We start from the raw sequence: 22,730 nt of genomic DNA, 5'->3' as shown, positions 1-22,730 counted from the left end.
CTCTGGAAACTTTCCAACAATTCAATGTCCTCTGCTCAATTTATCAAGTAATCTAAAATCTTTTGTAAAGCAGCAGCAACATCCACACAACCAATGAAACTTTAATGTCATCAACAATTTAAGAACAAGGGCCCTAACAATGAGCCCTGAAGTACCCCATTTATGACATTAATCCTGTTTCACTGAACTCCATTTAGAACAGCCCTCCGTTTTCTTCCTTCTAACCACTTTTCTATCCAATGAGTCTACTTATCTCCCACACCTACAGAGGTAATTTTTAACAAGCCTTAAAAAAATGCTTTCTGAAAATTCATATACACCAAACATCATATTCATTCTTAGCCACATGTAAATAAATAGCAACTTCTTCAAAAAATGTCAAAAGATCAGTAAAGCAAGATTTCTCCCAGCTAAACCATATAAACCACACACAAAAATTAAGTATAATAAATAATCAGCATTATGACATAATCTCTGAAGTAAACATCAATCTGTTGACCATTAGATGTACCTTAAAAGATACTGTCAACAATTTATTACAAGGTATTACATCAAATAGGCCTCCAACAAAAAGGATTAACTTACCAGTTAAAAGACAGTAAGGAAAAACTTTGTTACAATTACTAATAAGAAAAGAAAAAAAACAACTTACAATTTACTTTAGGTTATCCAATAATTTTATAAATAAAATCTATAACTTCATCTATTCTTGTGTTAAAATATTATACAATTACCAGCTGTGACATTTGTTTCTGCAGGTAAAACAGCATTTATCTTCAGCATCATATCCGAAAGTTCATAAATTCCCAAACTTCCATCACTAAGACACACTGCAAACATTTCAACAACTGATGGATTCCAAGTTAAGTTTCTTACTGATATTCCTGGTGTTGCTGATAAACGAACTTCTGTAAATGGTTGTGCAGTACTTGTCTAGAAAATAAATATTTAAAAAATTCTAAGTATTAATTACAAAGACTGGAATATTAAAAATAGAAATTACTACACAATAAATTCAAATAAGTATAAAAAATTAAGCTTGTTCCATTACCTCCATCCAATACTGATTTTAATATACAATTTGGAGCTAGAAAACATAGATCTTTTGTATTGAAAGAGCAATCAAACATTTTTCTAAAGTTTTATATGTATTCCTTAGTAGTGTATGGGTTCTCATCTTTTACAGTTAACAAGTATAACTGTTCCACATAAATGTAATGTTGTCTTATAAGACATGACCATACAATTCAGGAACTTTTCATTATAACTCGCCCAATCAATAAATTTGGTATTTATTATAATTCTGCTACTATCTAAAGTTGTACCTAAATTTCAGGTGCACATTTAAAAGTTTAAAACACCCAGACATCTAGTATATCAAGTATAACAAAAGCTCTTCATCTAGAATTTTCCTTTCAATGTTGCAAGGGTTAAGTCAGTGAGGTTAGTGTTTTCACTTATGTTGGACTTTTTCTGAACACACCCACTGTTTGATTCTTCACATTTCTTATCCATCACTACCATTTCATATTGCCTAAGCATGATGGATTTATTAGAACTTGCTTCAAACAAGAGTAACAATTTTTCTGAACAATGACCATTTGGGTACTATCAGCTGATAAATTCATACATTCTGGTTTAGGACAAAAAATGATAGGGTGAAATAAATTTCAAACATATTTATCCTAACATGCATTTTACAATATCTTTGTCTTCCTTCATCTGAAAACTCACTGTGTTTTAAAATATGTGTAACTATTTGCACATACCCTATATGATAACACAATAACACATTTAAGACACAAAAAGGTAGAAAAAGATGTAATAGCCACATAAACTAATATGGTATCATACACATCAATAAGAATTATGTATTACCAAAAATCTTTCTCTTTTATGTTGTTAACAATGTAGTTAGCTCATATTGTACTTCACTATGACTGTCTGAGTGGTAGCTTAAGTATCAATGGAACCATTTGCTTGTTTTATCAAATTTTGCATGAAGTTACACAAGGACTGTCTGTGCAAGCTGCCCTATTTTGGAAGTAGCAGAACAGAGTGAAAGCAGCTAATTAATCACTTCCCACTATAAAATGTTGAGCTATTGTTATCAGACTTAATAGAAGGGTTTGATCATTGCTGTTTTATGCACCTATGGCCCCAAAATGTAAAACACAACTGTTTTTATTTGTGGTAACAGAACTTAAACCACAAAACCTCAGGTCAACAATTTTTGTACATTAACTGCTGGATAATGTTCAACCCAAGTATCAAATCCAAGTAATATATATATATGCATAATTACAAATGTAAAAACAAACAGAATGAGTATAGATCAATTTGTTTAAAAGAACTCACTTTACTTCATGAACTAATGAGGTGATTATTCTTGGTTGGTTGGTTGGTGTTTTAAGGCACAAAGCAACTACGCTATCTGTGCCAAACATCCGTTAAAAAGTTAAAATTAGTAAAATTCATAAAAAGGAAATTAAGGTAAAACAAAACAAAGTTAAAAAAACCATAAATAACATTAAAACCAATTTTTTACATCTAGTCTACAGTGGTAAGAGAAAACTACAGTAATACAAGTTGTAAAGACATTCTGTAGCATGACTAATTATCATAACTCCCTAGGAAGACTAACAAGTAAGTTCAAAAATCACTGTTAGTCACCTGAAGTTGGCCTTTCCAGTCCTAGTTCCAAGTTATTTGACATTATAGCCATTTTCAGAAAGTAATAAAAAGTTTAAAAGACTCGTAGCAAAATTCTAATTATAACTCGCCAGAATGATTAACAGCATTAGTAATCTGAAGTTGGCCTTTCCAGTCCTTGTTTCGAGGTTTTTGACATTATGGCCATTTTTGAATTTCAAATTGAACTAGATCTACTTTGATTATTTAAAGGGAGTCACATTAAAAAAGGTCTAATGTATAAATTAAAAAATTTAAATAGCATTAAAAAGATTAATGGCCTTTAAAAAACTAATAACACTTCCAAGGTGGACAGTGTCACTGTCGCCAATAACACCATCTAACATTATGGATAAACTATGACACAGAACATGTTTAAATTTGTGCCGTTGTTGAGAGTCGTAACGATGGAAAGACAAAAATTGCGGCTTATTGTGACCTGAGTGTTACACAGACAACACAATTGTGTAAAAGAAAACAATGAGTTAAAAAACTGTGACCAATGCATAGTCTAGTTAGAACAACTTCCTCTTTCCTTTCCTTATAGTAGCAAGACAGCCAAAGTCCAACAGAGAGTTTTATTTGGAAAAGCTTCTTTTCACGTTACTCATTCCAAGTCGACTGCCAACTGGCATGGAGCCGAGTCTTGAATCCAGGACTACAGTCCATGTATGGAACAGGCACAGAGTAGACAGATTTAGCAGTGGTGTCAGCAAGCTTGTTCCTGTGAATACCAATATGGCCCATATCCAGAAAAACCAGATAGAAGTAGATGTTAAAGAGAAATAAGCCAGTTGGTTTTGAATATCAGTGAGAACAGAGTGAGAATTAATGTGAAGCAATTCCAGGGCCAGTATAGAACTAAGCGAGTCAGAAAAGATAGTGCAATTTGAGTTCTGCCCAGCTTCTATGTGATCTAGGGCAAGAAAAATGGCATACAGTTCAGCAGTGAACACAGAAACTGTAAAGGGGATTCTGCATGTATTAACCAAACCACAACAAACCATGGCAGAGCACAGAGTCACCTTATTTCAAACTATCTGTATAAACAGGAATGGAAGGATGGTTCAAAAGATGTTCAGCAAATAACACACATTATTTCCAATTGGGAGTATCTGCTTCTCTCACATGAGTTAAAGATAGGTCACATTTGTAGACTGTAATAAGCCATGGTGGGATGGGCTGATGAGAGAATACAGCAATGTTATCCAATGACAGACCCAATTCATTCAACATTGCCTGGATACAAAGACCAAAAGGAGCAATGGCAGATAGCCTGTTCTGAAAAAGTATGGCTCACTGAGGAAGGAAAACACAACCTCATTTGGGATGCTTTGGTAAGGAATGAAGTTTCAAAGCATGCAGTAAAGATAGTTGCAAACACCAGAAGTGTAGAGGAGGTTCATGAGACACTCTGTATAAGCTCTGAACTGGGAAGTGCAGAGCTGAAGTTCCTAATGATGAACAGGATCCAGCATCTTTAGGTCTGAGGTCCTGGCAGAGCCATAATCAGTGATCCATAGTCGAGTTTTGATCAAATAAGAGCATGATATATCTTTAGCAGAGACCATCGATCCCATCCCCAAGTGGTGGAACAGAAAACACAGAGAATGTTCAGTGCTCTTGTACATTTGACCCGTAGCTGCATGACGTGTGGTATAAAGGTTAGCTTACACTGATACAGAGTTCAGGATCAGGGTGAATACCCCCTTTTGGTGGCAAAAGTACATGCAAACGGTTTTGGAGCCATTTGCCGTGGTCCACTTCAGTATATGACTGAAGGCAGTCTATAGCTGCTGCTCAATATACCTTATGTTCAATGACTGATGAGATGTGAAAGTTGTAGACATAGAGCCTGTTTGCAACAATAAGAGAGTTGTTCAGTGATGGCATTAACCTTTATACTGAAAAGTGTAACACTCAAGACACAGCCCTCAGTGACTCCAAGTTCCTGCAGAAAAGAAAGGGAAAGTGTCGAACCCTTTATATATATGGAGGTCTCGCAAAATGTCATTCCTCCATGTTGTGTAATAAGTCTTTTCAATGTCAAAGAATATCGATATAAGATGCTGTCATTTGAAAAAGGCTTTCCTACCAGATATAGTTATAAAGAATAAGAACATCAAGAGAAGCATGAGATAGATGGCACAATATTTCATCGTGTACATCATCAGGTCCTACCGATGTACTGCCAGACTGATGAAGGGCCAGTTTGAGTTTCACCAGTGTAAAAGGAGGATTATAGTCATAAAGAAAACCAGCTTGAAAGGAAAGAGGTGATCACTCTGCCTGAGTCTTGATGGCTAATAACATGGAGGAAGAAGCAGAAATGCTGGATACCCAGAAAAACCTTTCACCTAAAGTATTGGAAATGCTCCAGGTATCAGCTACTTCCTGGCCATCAGACTGAGAGTGGGACAGAATTATATTGCCCCCTGACCTCTCAAATCTTGTCCCATATGACTTTGGAGCTGGTGGTAAAAAATATGCTGGTTGTGAACTTAATCCAACATTCCTTCTGGCTCTGACATCTTACCCACTGAGCATGTGCATGGGCCTGCTGGAAAGTGATGCAGAGTGAGAGTGTGGGATACCTACAAAAAGTATCCCAGGCCAATTTTTGAGCCTTCTGTGCCACGTGGCAAGCAGGATTCCACCAAGAACGAGGATATCATGGAAAATGTGTCAAGGTTTCAGGAATACACTGAGCAGCTGCCTGTATAATACAGTCAGTTACTGCTGCCACAGAGTCGTTTACTGATGGCTCACAGACAATGGCAGCATCAAGTTCTGCAAGAGCAGTGAAAGAGGGCCAGTTGGCTTGATCCAGCTTCCACCAGGGCACACGAGTTGGATGGCATTGACCATTGCTAGTCTCTCTCAAAATTATAGGAAGATGATCACTGCCTCATGGATTATTGTCAACCCTCCATGAAATGTGGGAGAATAGTGAAGGGGAGCAAACTGAGAGATCAATAGCAGTAAAGGACTGACTAGGCACATGGAAATAAGTAGAAGAGCCAGTACTGAAAAGAGAAAGATTGTAATCAGAGAGCATATGCTCTATGGAGCGACCCCTCATGTCAGTATCAGCACTTTCCCATATTGGATGAAGTCCATTAAAGTGTCCCAGGATTAGAAAGGAAGATGACAATGGTTCAACAAGAGCATCAAGGTCTAAATGATCATGTGTTTTTCCAGGTGACTTGTAGAGAAAACAAACAGTGATGGTATAACCCAAGGAAACACAGATGGCTATGGCCTCCAAAGGTGTGTCGAGTGGGAAAGATACAGTGGGCACATGCTGATCAACCAACAGTGTCACCCCTCCATTCACTCGTCTATCACACAGTCTGCCATTTCTGTACAAAGAAAACTGTTGAAAGGTGACTGTACTGCTAGGTTTCAAAAATATTTTGTGCAAGGAAAAACATACAGGATGGTAGGAAGCAATCAGTGTTTTGATGTCATCCAGATTAGAATGTAAACCTCGACAGTTCCATTGTATCAAGGTGGCCATTTTTATATATGTGTAGGTGAATTGGGTGGAGAGCCCTTCTGTTCATGACCGTGTCTTTTTTTCTTCACTGTCTTTATTTGAGGGAATCTATTGACCTCCATGGATCCATACCTGGATCGAATGGACAGGTCTTTGCTGTTGGAAGAGGATTCCGGCAAATGAGGATGTAATGTAAATGAATGATTGTTTTGCATCTTGGGATTGGAGAAGATGTATCCGAGAAAATGCCTAAACCTGGAACCAAAAGAAGTGGATCTTTGGATTTGCTGCAATGTATGTTAGGGACAGGAATGAGTGTTGAAGTTGATTCATCAACTTTTTTATCTATGGAGGTCAAAACACTTTTCATTTGGTTTAAGACTGATTTTTTTGGAGGCACAGATCCGTCTGCACTCCCAGTGTAGTCGTGGAACAAAGTAAAGCATATGTCCGAGATGAAGTGGTGGACAGCAATGTTTGAGCTTCAGGGTAAGCAATGTTGTGAATTGTTTTCAAACGCTGCACCTCTTTTTCTTCCAACCATTTAGGGGAAGAACAGAAGTAGAATGGATGAAAGCCATTCCAGTTGATGCAACGAGGGTCCGTTTCACACTCATAGGCATTATTGTCCTTGCCATCACGTATCAGGGAACCGTGACATGTTGTCTTGAGTGACCGAACCCCTGACACCGGAAAAATCTGAGAGGGTTTAGAATGTATGGCCATACCCTGCAATTAAGATGGCCTACCTTGGTGGTGGCAGGTGGACGTGGTGACGTAAATGTCAGAATGAGGACACTGGTAGGCATTGTAATTCCATCTTTACGAGTGGAGATACGCCTCTCTGCAGAAACTCCTTGGGTGGAGAAACCAGAGAGAATCTCCAACTTGGGATGTTCTTCAAATCCCTTTCAACAATATCTCCTCACAATGAATTCATAATAGCATGAGGTGTAACCTCAACAGGTATATCCCCAATCACCTTTGAATGTAAAGGAGTTCACTGTGTTGAGATCTGGATGTTTCCACCAATATGTCACCAGAGCGAAGCTTCTTTACTGACTTTGGAGAGCCAGCAAATCCCTCTAGTCCCTTCTGAAGAAAAAGAGAGACATTTGCCCTAAATGTCTGTATGAAATTGAATGTAGTATAAGAAAGAGGTACAACAGGTGTTACAGATGTTGGAGATTGCTGCTCAGATTCTTCAAAATGTGGTTGTTTACCTATGGACTGTTTTTCACTATTTTATTTGAAAGTTTTTATTTGGAGGATCCATAATAAAAAAGGAATATTTCGGTGCCTACTGACCCCTACCCCAATGGAGCCCTATGAGAGGATGCACTACAATGCCAAATAAGGACACTGCAGCAATGCCAGGGTTTTGTGAGCATCATACCCAAACCCCAGCAACAGATACAATGTCCACAACACTTGTTGAGAACATCCACTATTGATACTTGGTTGACCTGAGCCCAAGTGGACCAGTTGACTGACCCAATGGGGGCCACCCCAAGGCTGCTCGTCTACAGGAATTCAAGGCCAAAGAGGTGTGTTAGAGCTGGACCCTTCAACCACCAGGATCTTCTCCTCCCCTTCATGGGCCACCATGCACAGCAAACATGTGGGTGGATGTTTAGATCCCAGAGAAGGTAAACTGAAAGAACAGAAACTTCCCTGGGAGGTACCCTCACCACATACAGGAATCTACACCAAGGGAGTAGTTATTCTTGTGAATTACAATGATTTCCATCACTGTTAGAAAACAGTGAATCTGTGAATATTTTTCTATATGCAAACTTGCACCTTCTGTGTATATTGTACATTGTAGAAAAAGAATAACAACCAAAGTATCACCAAAACTTCAGTTAAGTTCTTTTGTTTATTTGTTGTTTAGCACAAACCTACACAGATAATTATGTGTCATGTGATACATTTATTGCAGCACTGGTTCAAAGTAGATGTTTGATGTTAAAATACAAAATCTATAGTTTTGTATGAATTAGGAATTCAAATTACCAATATTTAAAAGCTAGAATTTAAAGAAAAACCTCCTATCATTTCTACATGTCCCATTCACCTCCTTTGATTTTTGAAAACAATCCCTTATATAAACTTAACTCTATGCAAGATATGTGAATAATCAATTGTAAGTTCAGAATGTCAAAAAAAAAAAGTTTTTCTCAGCTATTTTCAAATATAATGGCACTGTCTCTTCTTCTCATGACTAACCTTTGTGCTGGTAAGTTCAGTCTTTAGCCTGTCCAAACATTTCATATTTTTTAAATCCAAATAACACTCAGTTACCAAACTTTATAAATTGTAGTGGATTTCTATGATATCAATACAGTAATTTACGATTTCTAAATTAATCAAATGTACACATGAAACTTAAAAACTTATTACACATCCTCCATCAATGGAATTCCTTTACGCTTAGTAAGCTATGAAAAGTAACAACCAAGTACAAAGATTGTACTAGAAAAGATAATTTAATTTACTGTTCCATGTTTTAAGAAAAATAAGTTTAAAATTTATCTGTAAATAGAAATAACATATATAGATATATTATAAATTGTAAGCAAAATGTTGACAGTATTTTACAAAATACTAGTTCACTAAAACACAGCCATGACAGGCCATTTTGTAAAAGTCAATTTTATATTCTTTGATGCAGTAACACAAGTGCCTGTGCTCCATGTCATTGTAACTTCAATCAAGTTAGCCAGCAAAAGCTGAGAGGTTAATAAATAAAAATATTATATACATAATGGTATAACGTTATGGCACTTAAGCTATTTACGTTAAACATTTGTGTTTTTGAGTTATAATCTGTAGTCATTCTAAAAAGAAAATAAAAAATTCATTTCTGATTTTTTATGATGGTTACAAGATCGGTCAATTCTACTGAACGTGTACAGCTTCCATTAGTAAAAAGAACAGATAAAATGCACTTTTTGTAATAAAAAAACATTTGATAATTATCTGGAGTTCATAAAGATTTCACATGTGAAACTTAAATATTTCTTATGCATACATGTATTTTTAATCTTAAAATTACTCTGTATGTTGGATACTCAACATCCTCAAAGAAAAGACTTTGTGACAAAATCTTTAATTAATAAAATCTTAATATTTAATTCAGAAACCTGATATTTTGTGTACAAAAGCCTTGTAATATTTACCAACAACTTGCAAACTTTTGTAAAGATGTGTACATTACCAATAATTATGGTGTAATTACTCTCAATGGTTAGAAGCTAAGTGGATTACACCAAACCCATAATGAAAGAGTTAACTTCAGTATTTTGGATTTTGCTTGATAAATGGTATATCCCCAATGCTTTTTGGATGCTATTACCCCAAGACATAATCTATTATGATTATTGATGACTAACCAGGAATGCATTAAATGATATATTAATTCATTATTGCTTAATACTGTTGATGTAAATCACCTAATTGCAATAACTGAAATGGAAACTTATTGAGCTTAATCTCTGTGTGTGCGTGTGTGTGTGTGTCAAGCGGAAAAAACGAAACTTTAACATTAATAATTCTACCTTTTTGTTTTTTAGAATACTATTTCTCTTTTTCAAGATGACATGCAACTAGCTATACAGTTATGTGAACAGAAATAAGGTTTCCATGCTTAAAAAAGTAAAACCTTTGTAATTGGTAATCCAAAACAAGCATTCACATGTATATTATTCTCAATACTGCAATCTTAAAGTTACATACCATGTCTGCAAAGCTTCTAATATCATACATTAAGGCAAAAGGATAATCATTCTTGATGACACAAACAGCTAATGTCATGTTGTCCGAGCTAAGAGCCAAGTGGATAGGCTGTTTCTGCAAGTCCACTTTTAAACATGGATAGTCTTCACATTCCATCCTAGCCTTATCTCTATCAGCATCAATATTCAAAATGTCATCTAGCTTTAAAACCTTGAATCCTATAGAAAAATGTACAACACTCAATACTTTTAAAAAACTCAAATCACACATTTGTACCAAAGACTATCACCTACACATGAAAACAAAATAGAAATTTCCTAGTAAAATGTTATTCAAATACCAACTGTCACTGGAAAAATACAACATTAGATGGCTATTTACACAGCTACCAATCTTCCTTAATTGAATATAATTTTCAATTTTAATTTGATTTCAATGGTAAACAATTAAGACTTAAGAAATAAGACAGCTTTAAAATTCATATAAAATGCAGCATAAATGCATATCAAAAGTACAAAGAATAACTCCTCTCTTACCATATATTTTTCAATAAATATTTATTTAATCATATTATGTTCAGTAATAAATCAAATTTTTAACCTAATAATATTAGCAAAACACTTAGATTAAATACAACATAGTTGTAGCAGTCTACATTCTTCCTCTACAAATTTAATGAAATGAAATACTACATACTTTGGGTATGAAAGATACACTACCAAAAAAAATTCTCAAAGTTTTAACCAAAAATGAACAAAAAATTGATATTTTATATATAACATATTATTTCCCTTTGAGAAATATAACAACAACACGTTTAAAAGGACACATTATAAAAGAAATCAAAATAACCTTAAATATCAAATAAATCTGAACTGTTTCAATATTTTTAGTATTAATGGCACATATAAATAAAATTCTTAACCTACAATTACAAAAGATAAATTAAAAGATACTCTGATTATAACAGCTTTTTAGTGCTTCAGGTAGTTGTGCACTGAGCAAAAACAAAATACATTCTGATAACATGTTGTTTTAACAATACTTAAGACAATGTGGACATAATAAAGTTTTAGTTCTAATGGAATGCTCCTGCTTGTTTCTAGAGTTGGATAGCATTTTGACTTCTCCACTGAATCTTTCTTCCGAACACATGCACAGCAACGTGAAGTACAAATAGATACACTACAGTTCTAAATGAAATAGTTATACGATTGAAAATATCACATTACTTGACCAATGAACAATGTTGATTTTTTCAGCCTTATATAAACTTAACAGATTAATACTTACCTTCATGAAAACCAACAAATATTAACCCAAATCGACTTGAGGACGTAATTAAGTTTCCACTAGCAATGAGCTTGCAATCTTCTTCTGATAAGATACGAACTCTTCTCAGTTGACGAAACCTAAACTCCTAAAATAAGAAAATATTGTTAAGAAATACTGACCATGAGGTTAAGTTGCAAGTAAATAAACTGACAAGCTATGTATAAAGACTAGTTATTTCAAATGTTGAACAATTGTATTGAACCAAGTTTCACTGAATGAATTTAATCTGAAAAGATAAAACTGTATCACAAAATTTCATCACAATACAAGCTTAATATATTTCATCAGTACTAGCCCCAGTATTTGAGATATTTACCTCTCTGCACCATTTTGCCACCTTTCATCTCTACTTCTGGAGCATCTTTGCACCATCAACAATGGCCCTGTGATCATATGTTTGTGCTCCTGGGCATTACTGCACATGGAAAATGAAACACCCTCCTATCAGTGGAGGAGTGTGTTATAACAAAGCTACATCTGGCTATCTGCTGAACCCACTGAGGGAAGCAGATGAGTGATGCATTATGACAATTACATAGGCTAGCATAATACATGTAAATATATATAGATGGGTGTTTGTTCAAGACTTGTGCCATTCTAAAGCAAATGCATGTAATATAACAAGGTACATGCAAGCATACCTTACAGATAACTTTTACTATTTTTTCCCATTATTTTAACTAATATAACCTTATCTTACTTAAGTTTCTAATTTTTTATATTTTAGTTTGTTTTACAATAATAAATAAAAATATACATGAAAAACAAGAAATACAGTAACTGCCTTTCTTTGATCTCTTGTTTTATTGTTGGTTGCTAATAAAATTGAAGCCTAATTCTTTTATAATAATGTTGGATAATAATACACAGAGCAAACATTGTCCTTTAACTATGTTAATTTCATTGGCTTTCAAACTCAGATCACAGGGCTTAATTAATTCCTTCAGCTACTATATCTAAACACCACGAGATAAACTTTCAAAAGTGAAGGAGAAATTGAAAATTCTCTTTCTGAAAACAAAATAGCTTCATACATAATTTGATAGATTAAAAAACTTTGCCCTTTTGTTGGTTATAAATTATATAATACTAGATGTACTTCTGCAGGGTCCCCACATATGTTAATTTTCAAGAGTATATATATAAAACCAATATTAAAAGTAACAGTTTTATTTTTTAAGTTTATATGTAATGCTGTGTTGTAGCCTACTGAGTACATAATTCCTTTACTGATTCAAAACATGCCTGTTTTACTGAAGTCTTGACAGTACAAATTACAACATTAAGTGTCTCTTATGTCATTTTAGCATCCACTAACCAGCAACACACTACTGTATACTGGTGAGAGTGATCAGAAGAGGTGACCCCCGGCAGCCTTACACCTTATTCATAAAAATAAAACATCAGAGATAATTGTCAGCATTTTGTGAAAGAGAGCATGTGAGAGGTAGGTATAGCAATTTGGTCTGATTTTTAAGTTTATGACTCCTTAAATAACATTGAAGGCTATAAAAATTAGACTTTGTCATAGCAGTATCTATATTATAATGTGTAATTACACTTTCCTACCTCATAGAGTGAAAAATAAATTAGAGGAGGAGAAAGACCTAGAGAACAAATGTAAAAATTATCATACTAAGGTGATATTGAAATATATTTTTTAATATTCCCTCATAAAATTAAGAACTTGAAGCTTATATAACAAAAATACTTGATTTATTAACTATGTTTAGATGCCACATCTATTCGTATGCATTAATATTAAAGTGGCATAATTAAATTTTGAATGTACACTTTCATCTACATTTGATGGTTAAACAGAGCAAAGTTACGAATAATTTATCAACTTTAAATGTCCAATAAAAACAGCTTGTTCACAAACTTACTGTAACTTCATGCTGTTCTGCTATAATTTCAGTCATGATGGTAGATTTTCAAATATATATTGGCTGGAGTTATAACATGTAATAAGAAAAATACATTATAATTACAATTTTTATGAAAACTTTCACATAGATGTGTCACATATAATACTACTATGTTAGTAAGTACAAAATAGGCTTACCCTATGTTAAACTTTTAAAAATTAATTAATGAGCTGTTGTATAGATTACTATGTTTAGTGATGACTCCTGGCAAGTTATATTCTTTATTAATCAAAAAATATAAAATTAAACACTGTACCACACCAGATTGACACTTCTCAATATTATCTTTATTTATGGGATCATTACCTTCATATATGTTACGCTCTCACAATAATTTGCAAGTATTTGAAATTTCAAAACAAAAGAGACCAAATTATAACATAGTGATAAATTATGCGTATATGATTTTTCCAATAAGAAATAAAATGACTTTTAAATGATAGAGCTGATGTTTATCTTTCATGTTTTTAAACAACAAAATAGTAATTTTTGCTGTAGAAATAAAAACAAATTGGATCATAAACAAGAATACCATATTTGTTAATAAAGTTTAACAGACTTAAATAAAAGAAAAAAAATTATTTTTACAATAAATAAAAATTGTCTTTATATAAAGCCTTAACTTTAGCTGCCTGTGAAATATGAGTGTCTAAAATCTAAAAGAAAACTTCAGTGATGGATGAAACTTATCAGGTTCTTAGCATTCATGCTGGCTTTGCATCAAAATACATTCATCACTTTTGGTTTGTTGGTCAAGTTTAACAACCTGGTTTCTGTCAGAGAGCTTTACTAAAAACATCCACAATCTCAACTACTAGCAAAAAATTTCACGGAATTCTAACTTTTCAGAAACTTTTGGAGCTCAGCTCCCATTATTATTTTTGTAAATTTCACTCAAACTGACAAATATATGGAGCTAAAATTAAAGCCTAAGTATTCACATGGAAAACAAGCAATTTTTTTTATATAGAAACTGAAGATGTGGCAAATTTTATCAATGATAATCAATGCTTTCAAAACAAATTCAATACCATTCACTATCAAGAGCGTAACCACCAGGAAAAAGCATTTATGAGCTGAGAGAAATCTTGAATCATGCATTTTAACACATGAATGAACCCCTCCCACCACTAAATCTTATAGAATATCTATTTTAAACCCACCTCTTTAAGTTATTAGATCAGAAACCACTGAAACAATGCTCCTATATATAATTTATAAGGAACAGATAACTGCTCTCTGCAATACATTATAAAGCTAAGTTAGTGGTTTCCAAACTGTGTACCATGACAAGTTGCTAGGGCTGTCATAAAAGTTTCACCAAATGAAAAACTCAGCACAGAAATATTGCATACACCATCAAGGATATCATACAAATAAAAATACACTTATTAATAAGTAAAAAATAATAATTTTGAAACCAGTGAGCTGTATGCTTTGATATTGTATTTCAAAATTAATAAAATTCAAAACATTTCTTGTGGCTCCAAAACTATGTTAAAATTAAAATGCATTTGTTTTTTTTTTTTCTTTTATGGAGCTACATTTTCCTAAACCTACAAAACAGTAGTGAGAAGACTTGAAAATCTTTACATTACTTACAAAGTTATGGCTTTTACTTCCAAAATTACATACATTATGTTAAAAAATAAAATGCTATAACACTTACATATCTAAATGTAACTTACTCAACACTAAATGTTAGTTATTTTCTTGTTTGTTTTAATGATGTAAATCATGGCACTGCCACTTTCATTCCCTTGATTTTATTATAAGAAATGTTCACATTTTACAGATAACACATTAACAGCAGAAATGGCAGTCAAGGAATTTAAAGCTTTATTGTAATTAAACTAATTAGCCAATGTTTTAGTTCTTCAGTTTCTAAATTTTTCTTTAGTCTGTTAATTACTACTTAGTATAATAAACTTAAATGGTAGACTGTTTTATTATTTTAATATTTGAACATTCAAATTTAATTTCAATGATTCAGATTCACTTACATTTTCCAAATGTTTAAAGAGTAAAATAAATCTTGTTTAATGGTGTACTACAGGGTGTTCGGAAAGTCACTGTACACTTATATATTTATTAACAGATATGTTTCAATATAGAATACAGGAGGTAAATATGAATGGCAATTATAAACAATGTTGAAAGTGACCCCCGTTGGCATCAATACAGCCCTGGATCCTTCTTATTTTGTTTCTAAACACTGCTATCAGTTGCTGGCTTGAAATAGACTGAATGAATGCTGTTATCGCAACTTTCAAAACTACACAGTGACTTTCCGAACACCCTGTACCATTATTAGTACTACCGGTAATAGTTTCACTTAAACTATTAAACCTAAATAAACATAAATTATTACGCTATTTTAACTTAAACTTAAGTGTAAATTAAAATAAATTACGAGTTAATAGCTCCTATCTTACTAATGTGATGTACTTTGTTATTGTACAACTAAAGGTGTAACTTATGTAGGCCTAGTTTTGTTTTCATACAGGAATTCATGTTAAATACATTAAATATCCCCAAATATATTTGCTATATAAAACAATATAATAATAATCAAACTTATTATATATCATACTACTACGTTTTATATTACTGCCTTCGTAATTTAATATTTTATTATTTTAACTTTAACGAAAGAAATCATACTTAACACTTTCCCAGAGGTGCTATTCTTAAGCCTAATTCAGTTATATGGTAGCAAAACAAACTTTTATTGCCTATCACTTTCAGTGAATTAGCATCTCATAACTAACAGTTTGTTTAGTTCTTTCTTAAAGAAAACAGAAATAATAACAAAAGTTCCACTCGCTCTCTCAGTTTAGTTAAGCTTTATTTTTCTAGTGGCTCTTCTGCTATTCTTGTGGTATCTTAATATACCATTATCTTTTCAATTTAGAGTTATTCTGAATTTATATTAATTTAATACAAGTTCGAGTACCAATCCGTTACATGGATGAAATAAAAACTCGTTTTTAATAAATATTAGTAAATTGTGCTTTTGTTATTGTTTTTTTCTTACATAATTAATATTAAAAGTGCAATAAAATACATAAAGGTTGGTGAAAAGAAAGGCATACTGTTTTAAATAATTCCATCATTATGAAATGAGATGGGGTGACCAACTCCCCTTATGATATTTTTCATGTCATCCTGTATCATCGTGTCAAGCTGTGCAGATTTGGTAGATTTTTGAAATTATATATAAAATTAGACGGAGGTCAACCCTTCCCATGTCACCTTATATTACTGTGTCAAGTTGGGTGCTAATTGATCAAGAAATATGAGAACGTATAAGGAACACATACACGTTTGCTTGTTTGTTTTTGTAATTTCGCCCAAAGCTACCCGAAGGCTGTCTGTGCTAGCCGTCCTTAATTTTGCAGTGTAAGACCAAACGAAGGCAGCTAGTCATCACCACCCACCGCAAACTCTTGGGCTACTCTTTTACCAACGAATAGTGGAATTAACCGTCACATTATAACGCTCTCACGGCTGAAAGGGCGACCATGTTTGATGCGAAGATTCAAACCCTCAGATTACGATTCGAACGCCTTAACCCATCTGGCCATGCCGGGCCAATACATACACACACGCACATATTAATGAAATTATATATATATATATAAAGATAGCTGGTTTGTTTGTTTTGAAATTAAGCACAAGACTACACAATAGGTTGTCTATGCTCTGCTCATCACGCTATGGAAACCAGTTTTCTAGCATGGTTAGTCCACAGGCATATATACCCTCTGGGAGAGGGTAGATAGCTGGAGCAAAAAACAAAGAACTCGTTTGTAACAAAGAATAAGAAATTGTGCTTTTTTCATGGTATAATAAACATTAAGAGAGCAGTTAAAATATATAAAGGTACAAATACTGAAAATAAAGACATACTGTTTTCAAGAATTCTATCAATAATATAATTAGATGGAAGGTGCAATCTCTTTCTAATGAGTCCGGCATGGTCAAGCGTCTTAAGGCATGCGACTCGTAATCGCGGGTTCGCATCCCCGTCGCGCCAAACATGCTTGCCCTCCCAGCCGTGGGTGCGTTATAATGTGACGGTCAATCCCACTATTCGTTGGTAAAAGAGTTGCCCAAGAGTTGGCGGTGGGTGGTGATGACTAGCTGCCTTCCCTCTAGTCTTACACTGCTAAATTAGGGACGGCTAGCACAGATAGTCCTCGAGTAGCTTTGTGCGAAATTCAAAAACAAACAACTCTTTCTCATATCATCGTTTATCACTGTGTCATGTTTGGAGCTGACTCATGAAGAATTATGGAATGTACAAGGAAGATGCATGAAATAACAAATATATGACCGTGTTTGTCCCCCTACCCCACCCGTACACACATTTTGCTTATATTTTTTGGTATATTTTTATGGTTAATGAACAGATAGCTGTTAACGCTCATTTTGTTCCAGCTGCCTTTATTTTTAATCGTTCTTTGGAGATAAAGGCTTAAAAACATTAAAACACCGTCGCTGAAATAACGTATTGGTTGAACCAAAATAGAGCAAAATGTTGTGGTATTTTCAAGTTAAACTGAATTACTCAAAAAGTATTAATTATGTAGGTCCATTGTATAGCGGGAAAATCAAGAAGCCTATTCATAAAATAATGCTAAAGTAAACAACTGCATAACAAATAGTAATGAATAATTCAAACCTTACTTCCCAGTTAACATAAATAATACAAGTATTAACACAGCAAATGACTACACAACAAAGCTGTTAATAAAGAAAATGACCAAACAAGAACTCTGAAAAGCAATCGTAGCAACAAAAACAAAGCCTCGGGAGAAGATGGCATACAAGCTATTCTCCTTAAAAAAGTACTCGGATATTATGTGAACACTAAACAGCACTATTCAATTCAGAATATATCTCAGTTTCTTGGAAGCATGTAAATGTATTAATGTTCCATAAAGCATGAAAATAAGCCAATAAACCGAATAGTTATTGTCAAGTCAGCATTACCAGCTGTACAGGCAACATTTTTGAACAAATAATCAGTAATACTCTCCACATTCCTGGAGATAACATCAAAATTACTCAAAGTACAAAATGGATTCAGAAAATTCAGGCAAACAATCTTTCATTCATTTAGACTAATTGAATCCATAGTAAATAGTTTTAGGGAAAAATAATGTACTGTCACATCCTTTATCGATGCCGACACTGTGTATCACAACGGTTTCCAGTTCCGAATGACAAAAATGGTGCTATCACACAGATGTATTCATTGACTCTCAAACGTTATGGAAAACAGAAAATGTAGAATAAATGTTGAAGGAACAGCTGTAGTGTTATTTACTCGAAAGGCATCCTCTTCATCATATATGTCACCAACATGCTTCTAAAAACCCAAATCATGGATACTCGTTCTAGTTCGCCAATGATGCAGTAATCTAGAAAAGTGTTCTCCCCCTATCCCCACCATCTATAGCAGCTACAAATTTACAACCAAAACTATATATCAGGGGTTGGCAACTCCATGGTCACATGTGGCAAGTGGATTGCACAATTGTGGTCAGCTTGAGTTTAGGAATTAACTTTTTCCATCATTTACTTTTTATCGCAAATTTGGTAGTCAGTAACTGCACTGCCTCAAATCATCGCTAATATCACGCGCTTCATCATTCCCACAGTCGAGTCTATATGTTTATTATCGAGTGTGTGTTGTTTTGCATGCGCTTGCAGACATACTGTTATTGCGCAGCTTTGAAGTATTTAAATATATTTTGCTTTTAATCCCATAATATGGATAAGTGGATAATACGAAAACGAAAGAATCCAGATGATGGTGAACACTCAGAAAATAAAGACAATTTAATTGATTCTGGCATTGTTGCTGGAAATAGATTGACGCGTGACTGGAAAAACGCGAAACGAGAATTTAATGAAAGTTGGGAGTTGAAATTTGCAGTGATTGAAGCAAATAATAATCCAGTGTATCTTTTGTGAAACGAAGTTTTTAGAAATAATAAACTGTACAACCTAAAACAACACTTTAACAATTTTCACAAGGAATTTGATGTAAAATTTCCAGTTGATAACAAAAATCGTATTAATGAAATTAGCCGTCTGAGAGCACAACTTCCTGAACAAACGAGAGGCCTAAAAAGATTTTTATCATCGATATAACAAGTTGCTTTAGCTAGCTATAAAGTAACTTGGATTCTAGCTCAAAAAGGAAATCATTTTCTGATACTGAACTAGTAAAAGAAATATTGATTGTGGTCATTGAAACTCTGTTGGAGAATTATGATTCAAAAATAAAAGAGTTAGCGAAAAACCTAGAAAATCTGCTGCTTGAAAAACTAATAGACGGTTTGTATTTTTCCTTAGTACTAGATGAGACAACATATGTTGGTGACACTGCACAATTGATGTTTTAGGTTTTATATGTAACTTCAGAGATTCAAATGAGGGAAGAAATGCTTGACCTTTGTGAATTACGATATCGAACATGTGAGAAAACATCTTTGAAAAATTTCTTGAAATATCAAACAAATTCAATCTGGATTTTAAAAAATTGGTTTCTGTTACAATAGATGGTGCTCCCGCCATGACTGGGGCGAAATTAGAGTTTGTTTCTCTTTGAAGCAGCATTTAATTGAAAATAATGTGAAGTCCACGCTGCCATCTTTCCATTGCATTTTGCGTCCGGAAAATTTATGTGTTTAGATGTCTAAAATGAGAAATTGAAAAATTTGGTGAACATTGTTGCAAAAATTATATTAGCAGTGGAAACTCTCATCCATCGACAGTTTGTTGAGTCTTTGAAGAAAAGTAGAGACTATACTTTTGATGATCTTACTGATTTTGCAAATGTGAGATGGTTAAGTAGAGGAAAAGTCTTGGAACGATTTACTTCCTTATTTCCTCAAATAAAAGAGTATCTTGTTGAAAAAAGTAAGATTGAAAATTTTCCTGAAATTGAACTTTCTCATGGCAGTGTGATTTGCACTTTCTTTGTGACGTGATGGCTCACTTGAATAATTTAAATTTCAGGGAAGAGGTAAAATAATAAGCGAGCGATCACAGTCTAATCATGAATTTCAATTGAAGCTGAACCTCCTCGCGCAATAATTGCAAAAGAATGATTTCACACGTTTTACACAATTGAATAGTTTTCTATAAAATAATAATGACTATGATTTCTCTTATGCTAAAGATGATCTCTATGTAAACTGAATCAAAAATATATCTCAAAAATGTGAAATTGATATTTGAATTTTTGCATGATCCATCTCAATCTGACTTAGGAACTTTCAGTAAGGAAATTACATCTTTTTTGTCTTTGGTTAAGTGTGGATTTGAAGATGAGATCCTTACCCTGCAAAGTGTAGAACACATAAAAAGTAAACAAAAATATCCTATCAGAAAGATGTGGCTCACTATTCTGTTAAATGAGAGTCTTCTAAATTTAAAGATAGCAATTTCAAAATTATTTTCCATGTTTGGATCCACATGGGTGTGTGAGTGAACATTTTCTACGCTAGATTTGCTTAAGTCTAGATACAGATCTCGGCTTACTGACATAAATTTAGAGGCAGAGCTAAGATGCTCATTGAGGATAAATATTAAATCAAATTTCATGAAACTTGTTTATGAAACCCTATCAATTTTCACATTGAAGGTTAGTTGAAATGTAACTATTATGATTAAACTAACATCTTTCAATTTTTTTAATAGTGTGGACAACGTTGTTTTCATTAGCCACAGTTGTGGTCACTATGAAAAATACGTTGCCCACCCCTGCTATATATGAATGGAACATTCCTTCAAACTGGCAAACATCACATCATCATTTGCCAAATCGCACCAAGAAGATGTCAAGAAAGAGTCAAAGTTGGGGATCACCTATGCTGATTAACAGATCCTAACATGCACATGACACTGCCAATAGTCAATGTGGACTAAAGCATCGCACTTCTACAACAGAGAGGAGGACCAGCTTCAGCAGAGAACTTTGTCTCCATTGCAGTTCGAGGAAGAAGTGCTTCACCTAGAGTTTAAACTATCCAAAACAAAGACGATTCTAATAAGCCTTAAGACACATTTAAGATCATATACCACAGTGTTTAATATTGGTGTTCCTTACCTAAAATGTAATGTTAGATTTTCTCGGAATAACTAATGCTACCCTCATGTCTAGTCATTCAAGCATAATAGAGGTTGTAACCTCGAGATTTCCCCATTGGTACACTTTGTATTTAACTACAAACAAACAAAACACTCGAGATATTATCTGATATTTCACTGGGGGATATACAGTTACGACAGAAGGTGTTCGTACCCTTGTGTCCCGAGTGGTTTTTTGCTCGTAACTTAAAAAGTATCATGATCAGGCTAATAGAAGTATAATATATTGTAAATATTATACTAACACACATCTACATAATTTTTATGTAAATTAAACGACAAATAAACTCTTTATAAACAAATAGTCCAAAATAGGAGGTGCAGAAAGTGTTTACACAGTTCAGAACGTGTGAAAAAAACTAATATTCGCGTAAAAGTTTTCTTTAGTTTGGCGAATAAACTACATTATGCCATTCCAGAACTAGATACTGGGTTCATAATTAATAGAATTTAGCCAGCAAAAAAATGTACTTTCGGCAATTTAGCGCCGTCTCCGTCATAATATGCTTGGTCATCATGGCAAACAGGAAACAATCACTGTCCAGTGATTTAAAAAACCGAATTATTGTAAGATACAAGTCTTGTGTGTCTCTTTTTGGTATTGCTACATAACTTAATGTGCCTAAATCTACTGTTCAAAGCATAATTGCCAGATTTAAGCTTACAGGACCAACTGCTAACCTCTCTCGTTCCGGACGCCCCACCAAAATTTCTGAGATAACCAAGAGGAAGGTTCTCAGAGAAGTTAGTAGAAACCCTCGTTTAACACGTAATGACATACAGAAACTGGTAAGGGAAACTGGGGTTGAAGTAAAACCTCTACAGTTGCGAACATGTTACGCTCTTCTGGGTTCAAAGCATGCCGTCCTCGTAGAACTCCATATTTAAAGCCTGTTCATTTAGAAGCGCGATTGAGGTATGCAAGAAAGCATGTAGATAAATTATTTACCTATTGTAAGAGTATTCTTTGGTCAGCGAGACTAAAATCGAGCTTTTCGGCCACAATGATGTTCGCAATATTTTCCGTAATTAGGGGGAACGAAATCTTTCAAAGAACACCGTCCCTACATTTAAACACGGAGGTGGCTCGATCATGCTATGGGGTTCCTTCAGCTATTCTGGTGTAGGCAGCCTTCACCGCATCAACGGAATCATGAAAAAAGAAGAATACGTTGATATCTCAGACACTTATATCAAGAATGATGCTCGGAACTTGCGGCTTGGGAGTCGTTGGATCTTCCAATGACCCTAAGCACACATAGTAATATGTGCAATCCTGGTTGCAGAGGAACCATATAAGCGTTCTGGAGTGGCCATCGCAGTCACCCGATCTCAACCCAATTGAAAACCTTTGGCATGAGTTGAAGACC

General features: G+C 34.0%; 1 protein-coding gene across 1 annotated transcript in view; it reads right to left on the bottom strand.

Annotated features, from left to right (window-relative positions):
• Positions 1 to 16,096, bottom strand: part of LOC143244962 (nuclear pore complex protein Nup214-like) — a 47,053-nt gene extending 30,957 nt beyond the window's left edge. Inside the window, exons 1-5 of the mRNA XM_076490575.1 lie at positions 15,856 to 16,096; positions 13,150 to 13,212; positions 11,222 to 11,348; positions 9,929 to 10,146; positions 735 to 933 (exon numbers count right to left, since the gene is read on the bottom strand). Of these exons, the coding sequence (XP_076346690.1) occupies positions 735 to 933; positions 9,929 to 10,146; positions 11,222 to 11,348; positions 13,150 to 13,185 (580 nt within the window). The 5' untranslated portion in view covers positions 13,186 to 13,212; positions 15,856 to 16,096. The remainder of the gene's footprint in view (positions 1 to 734; positions 934 to 9,928; positions 10,147 to 11,221; positions 11,349 to 13,149; positions 13,213 to 15,855) is intronic.
• Between the last annotated feature and the right edge of the window lie 6,634 nt (positions 16,097 to 22,730).

The sequence above is a fragment of the Tachypleus tridentatus genome, chromosome 2, assembly GCF_004210375.1.
Source record: "Tachypleus tridentatus isolate NWPU-2018 chromosome 2, ASM421037v1, whole genome shotgun sequence".
NCBI lineage: Eukaryota > Metazoa > Arthropoda > Merostomata > Xiphosura > Limulidae > Tachypleus > Tachypleus tridentatus.
The sequence above is the reverse complement of the archived record's forward strand: the minus strand, read 5'-3'. Positions and strand labels throughout refer to the sequence as shown.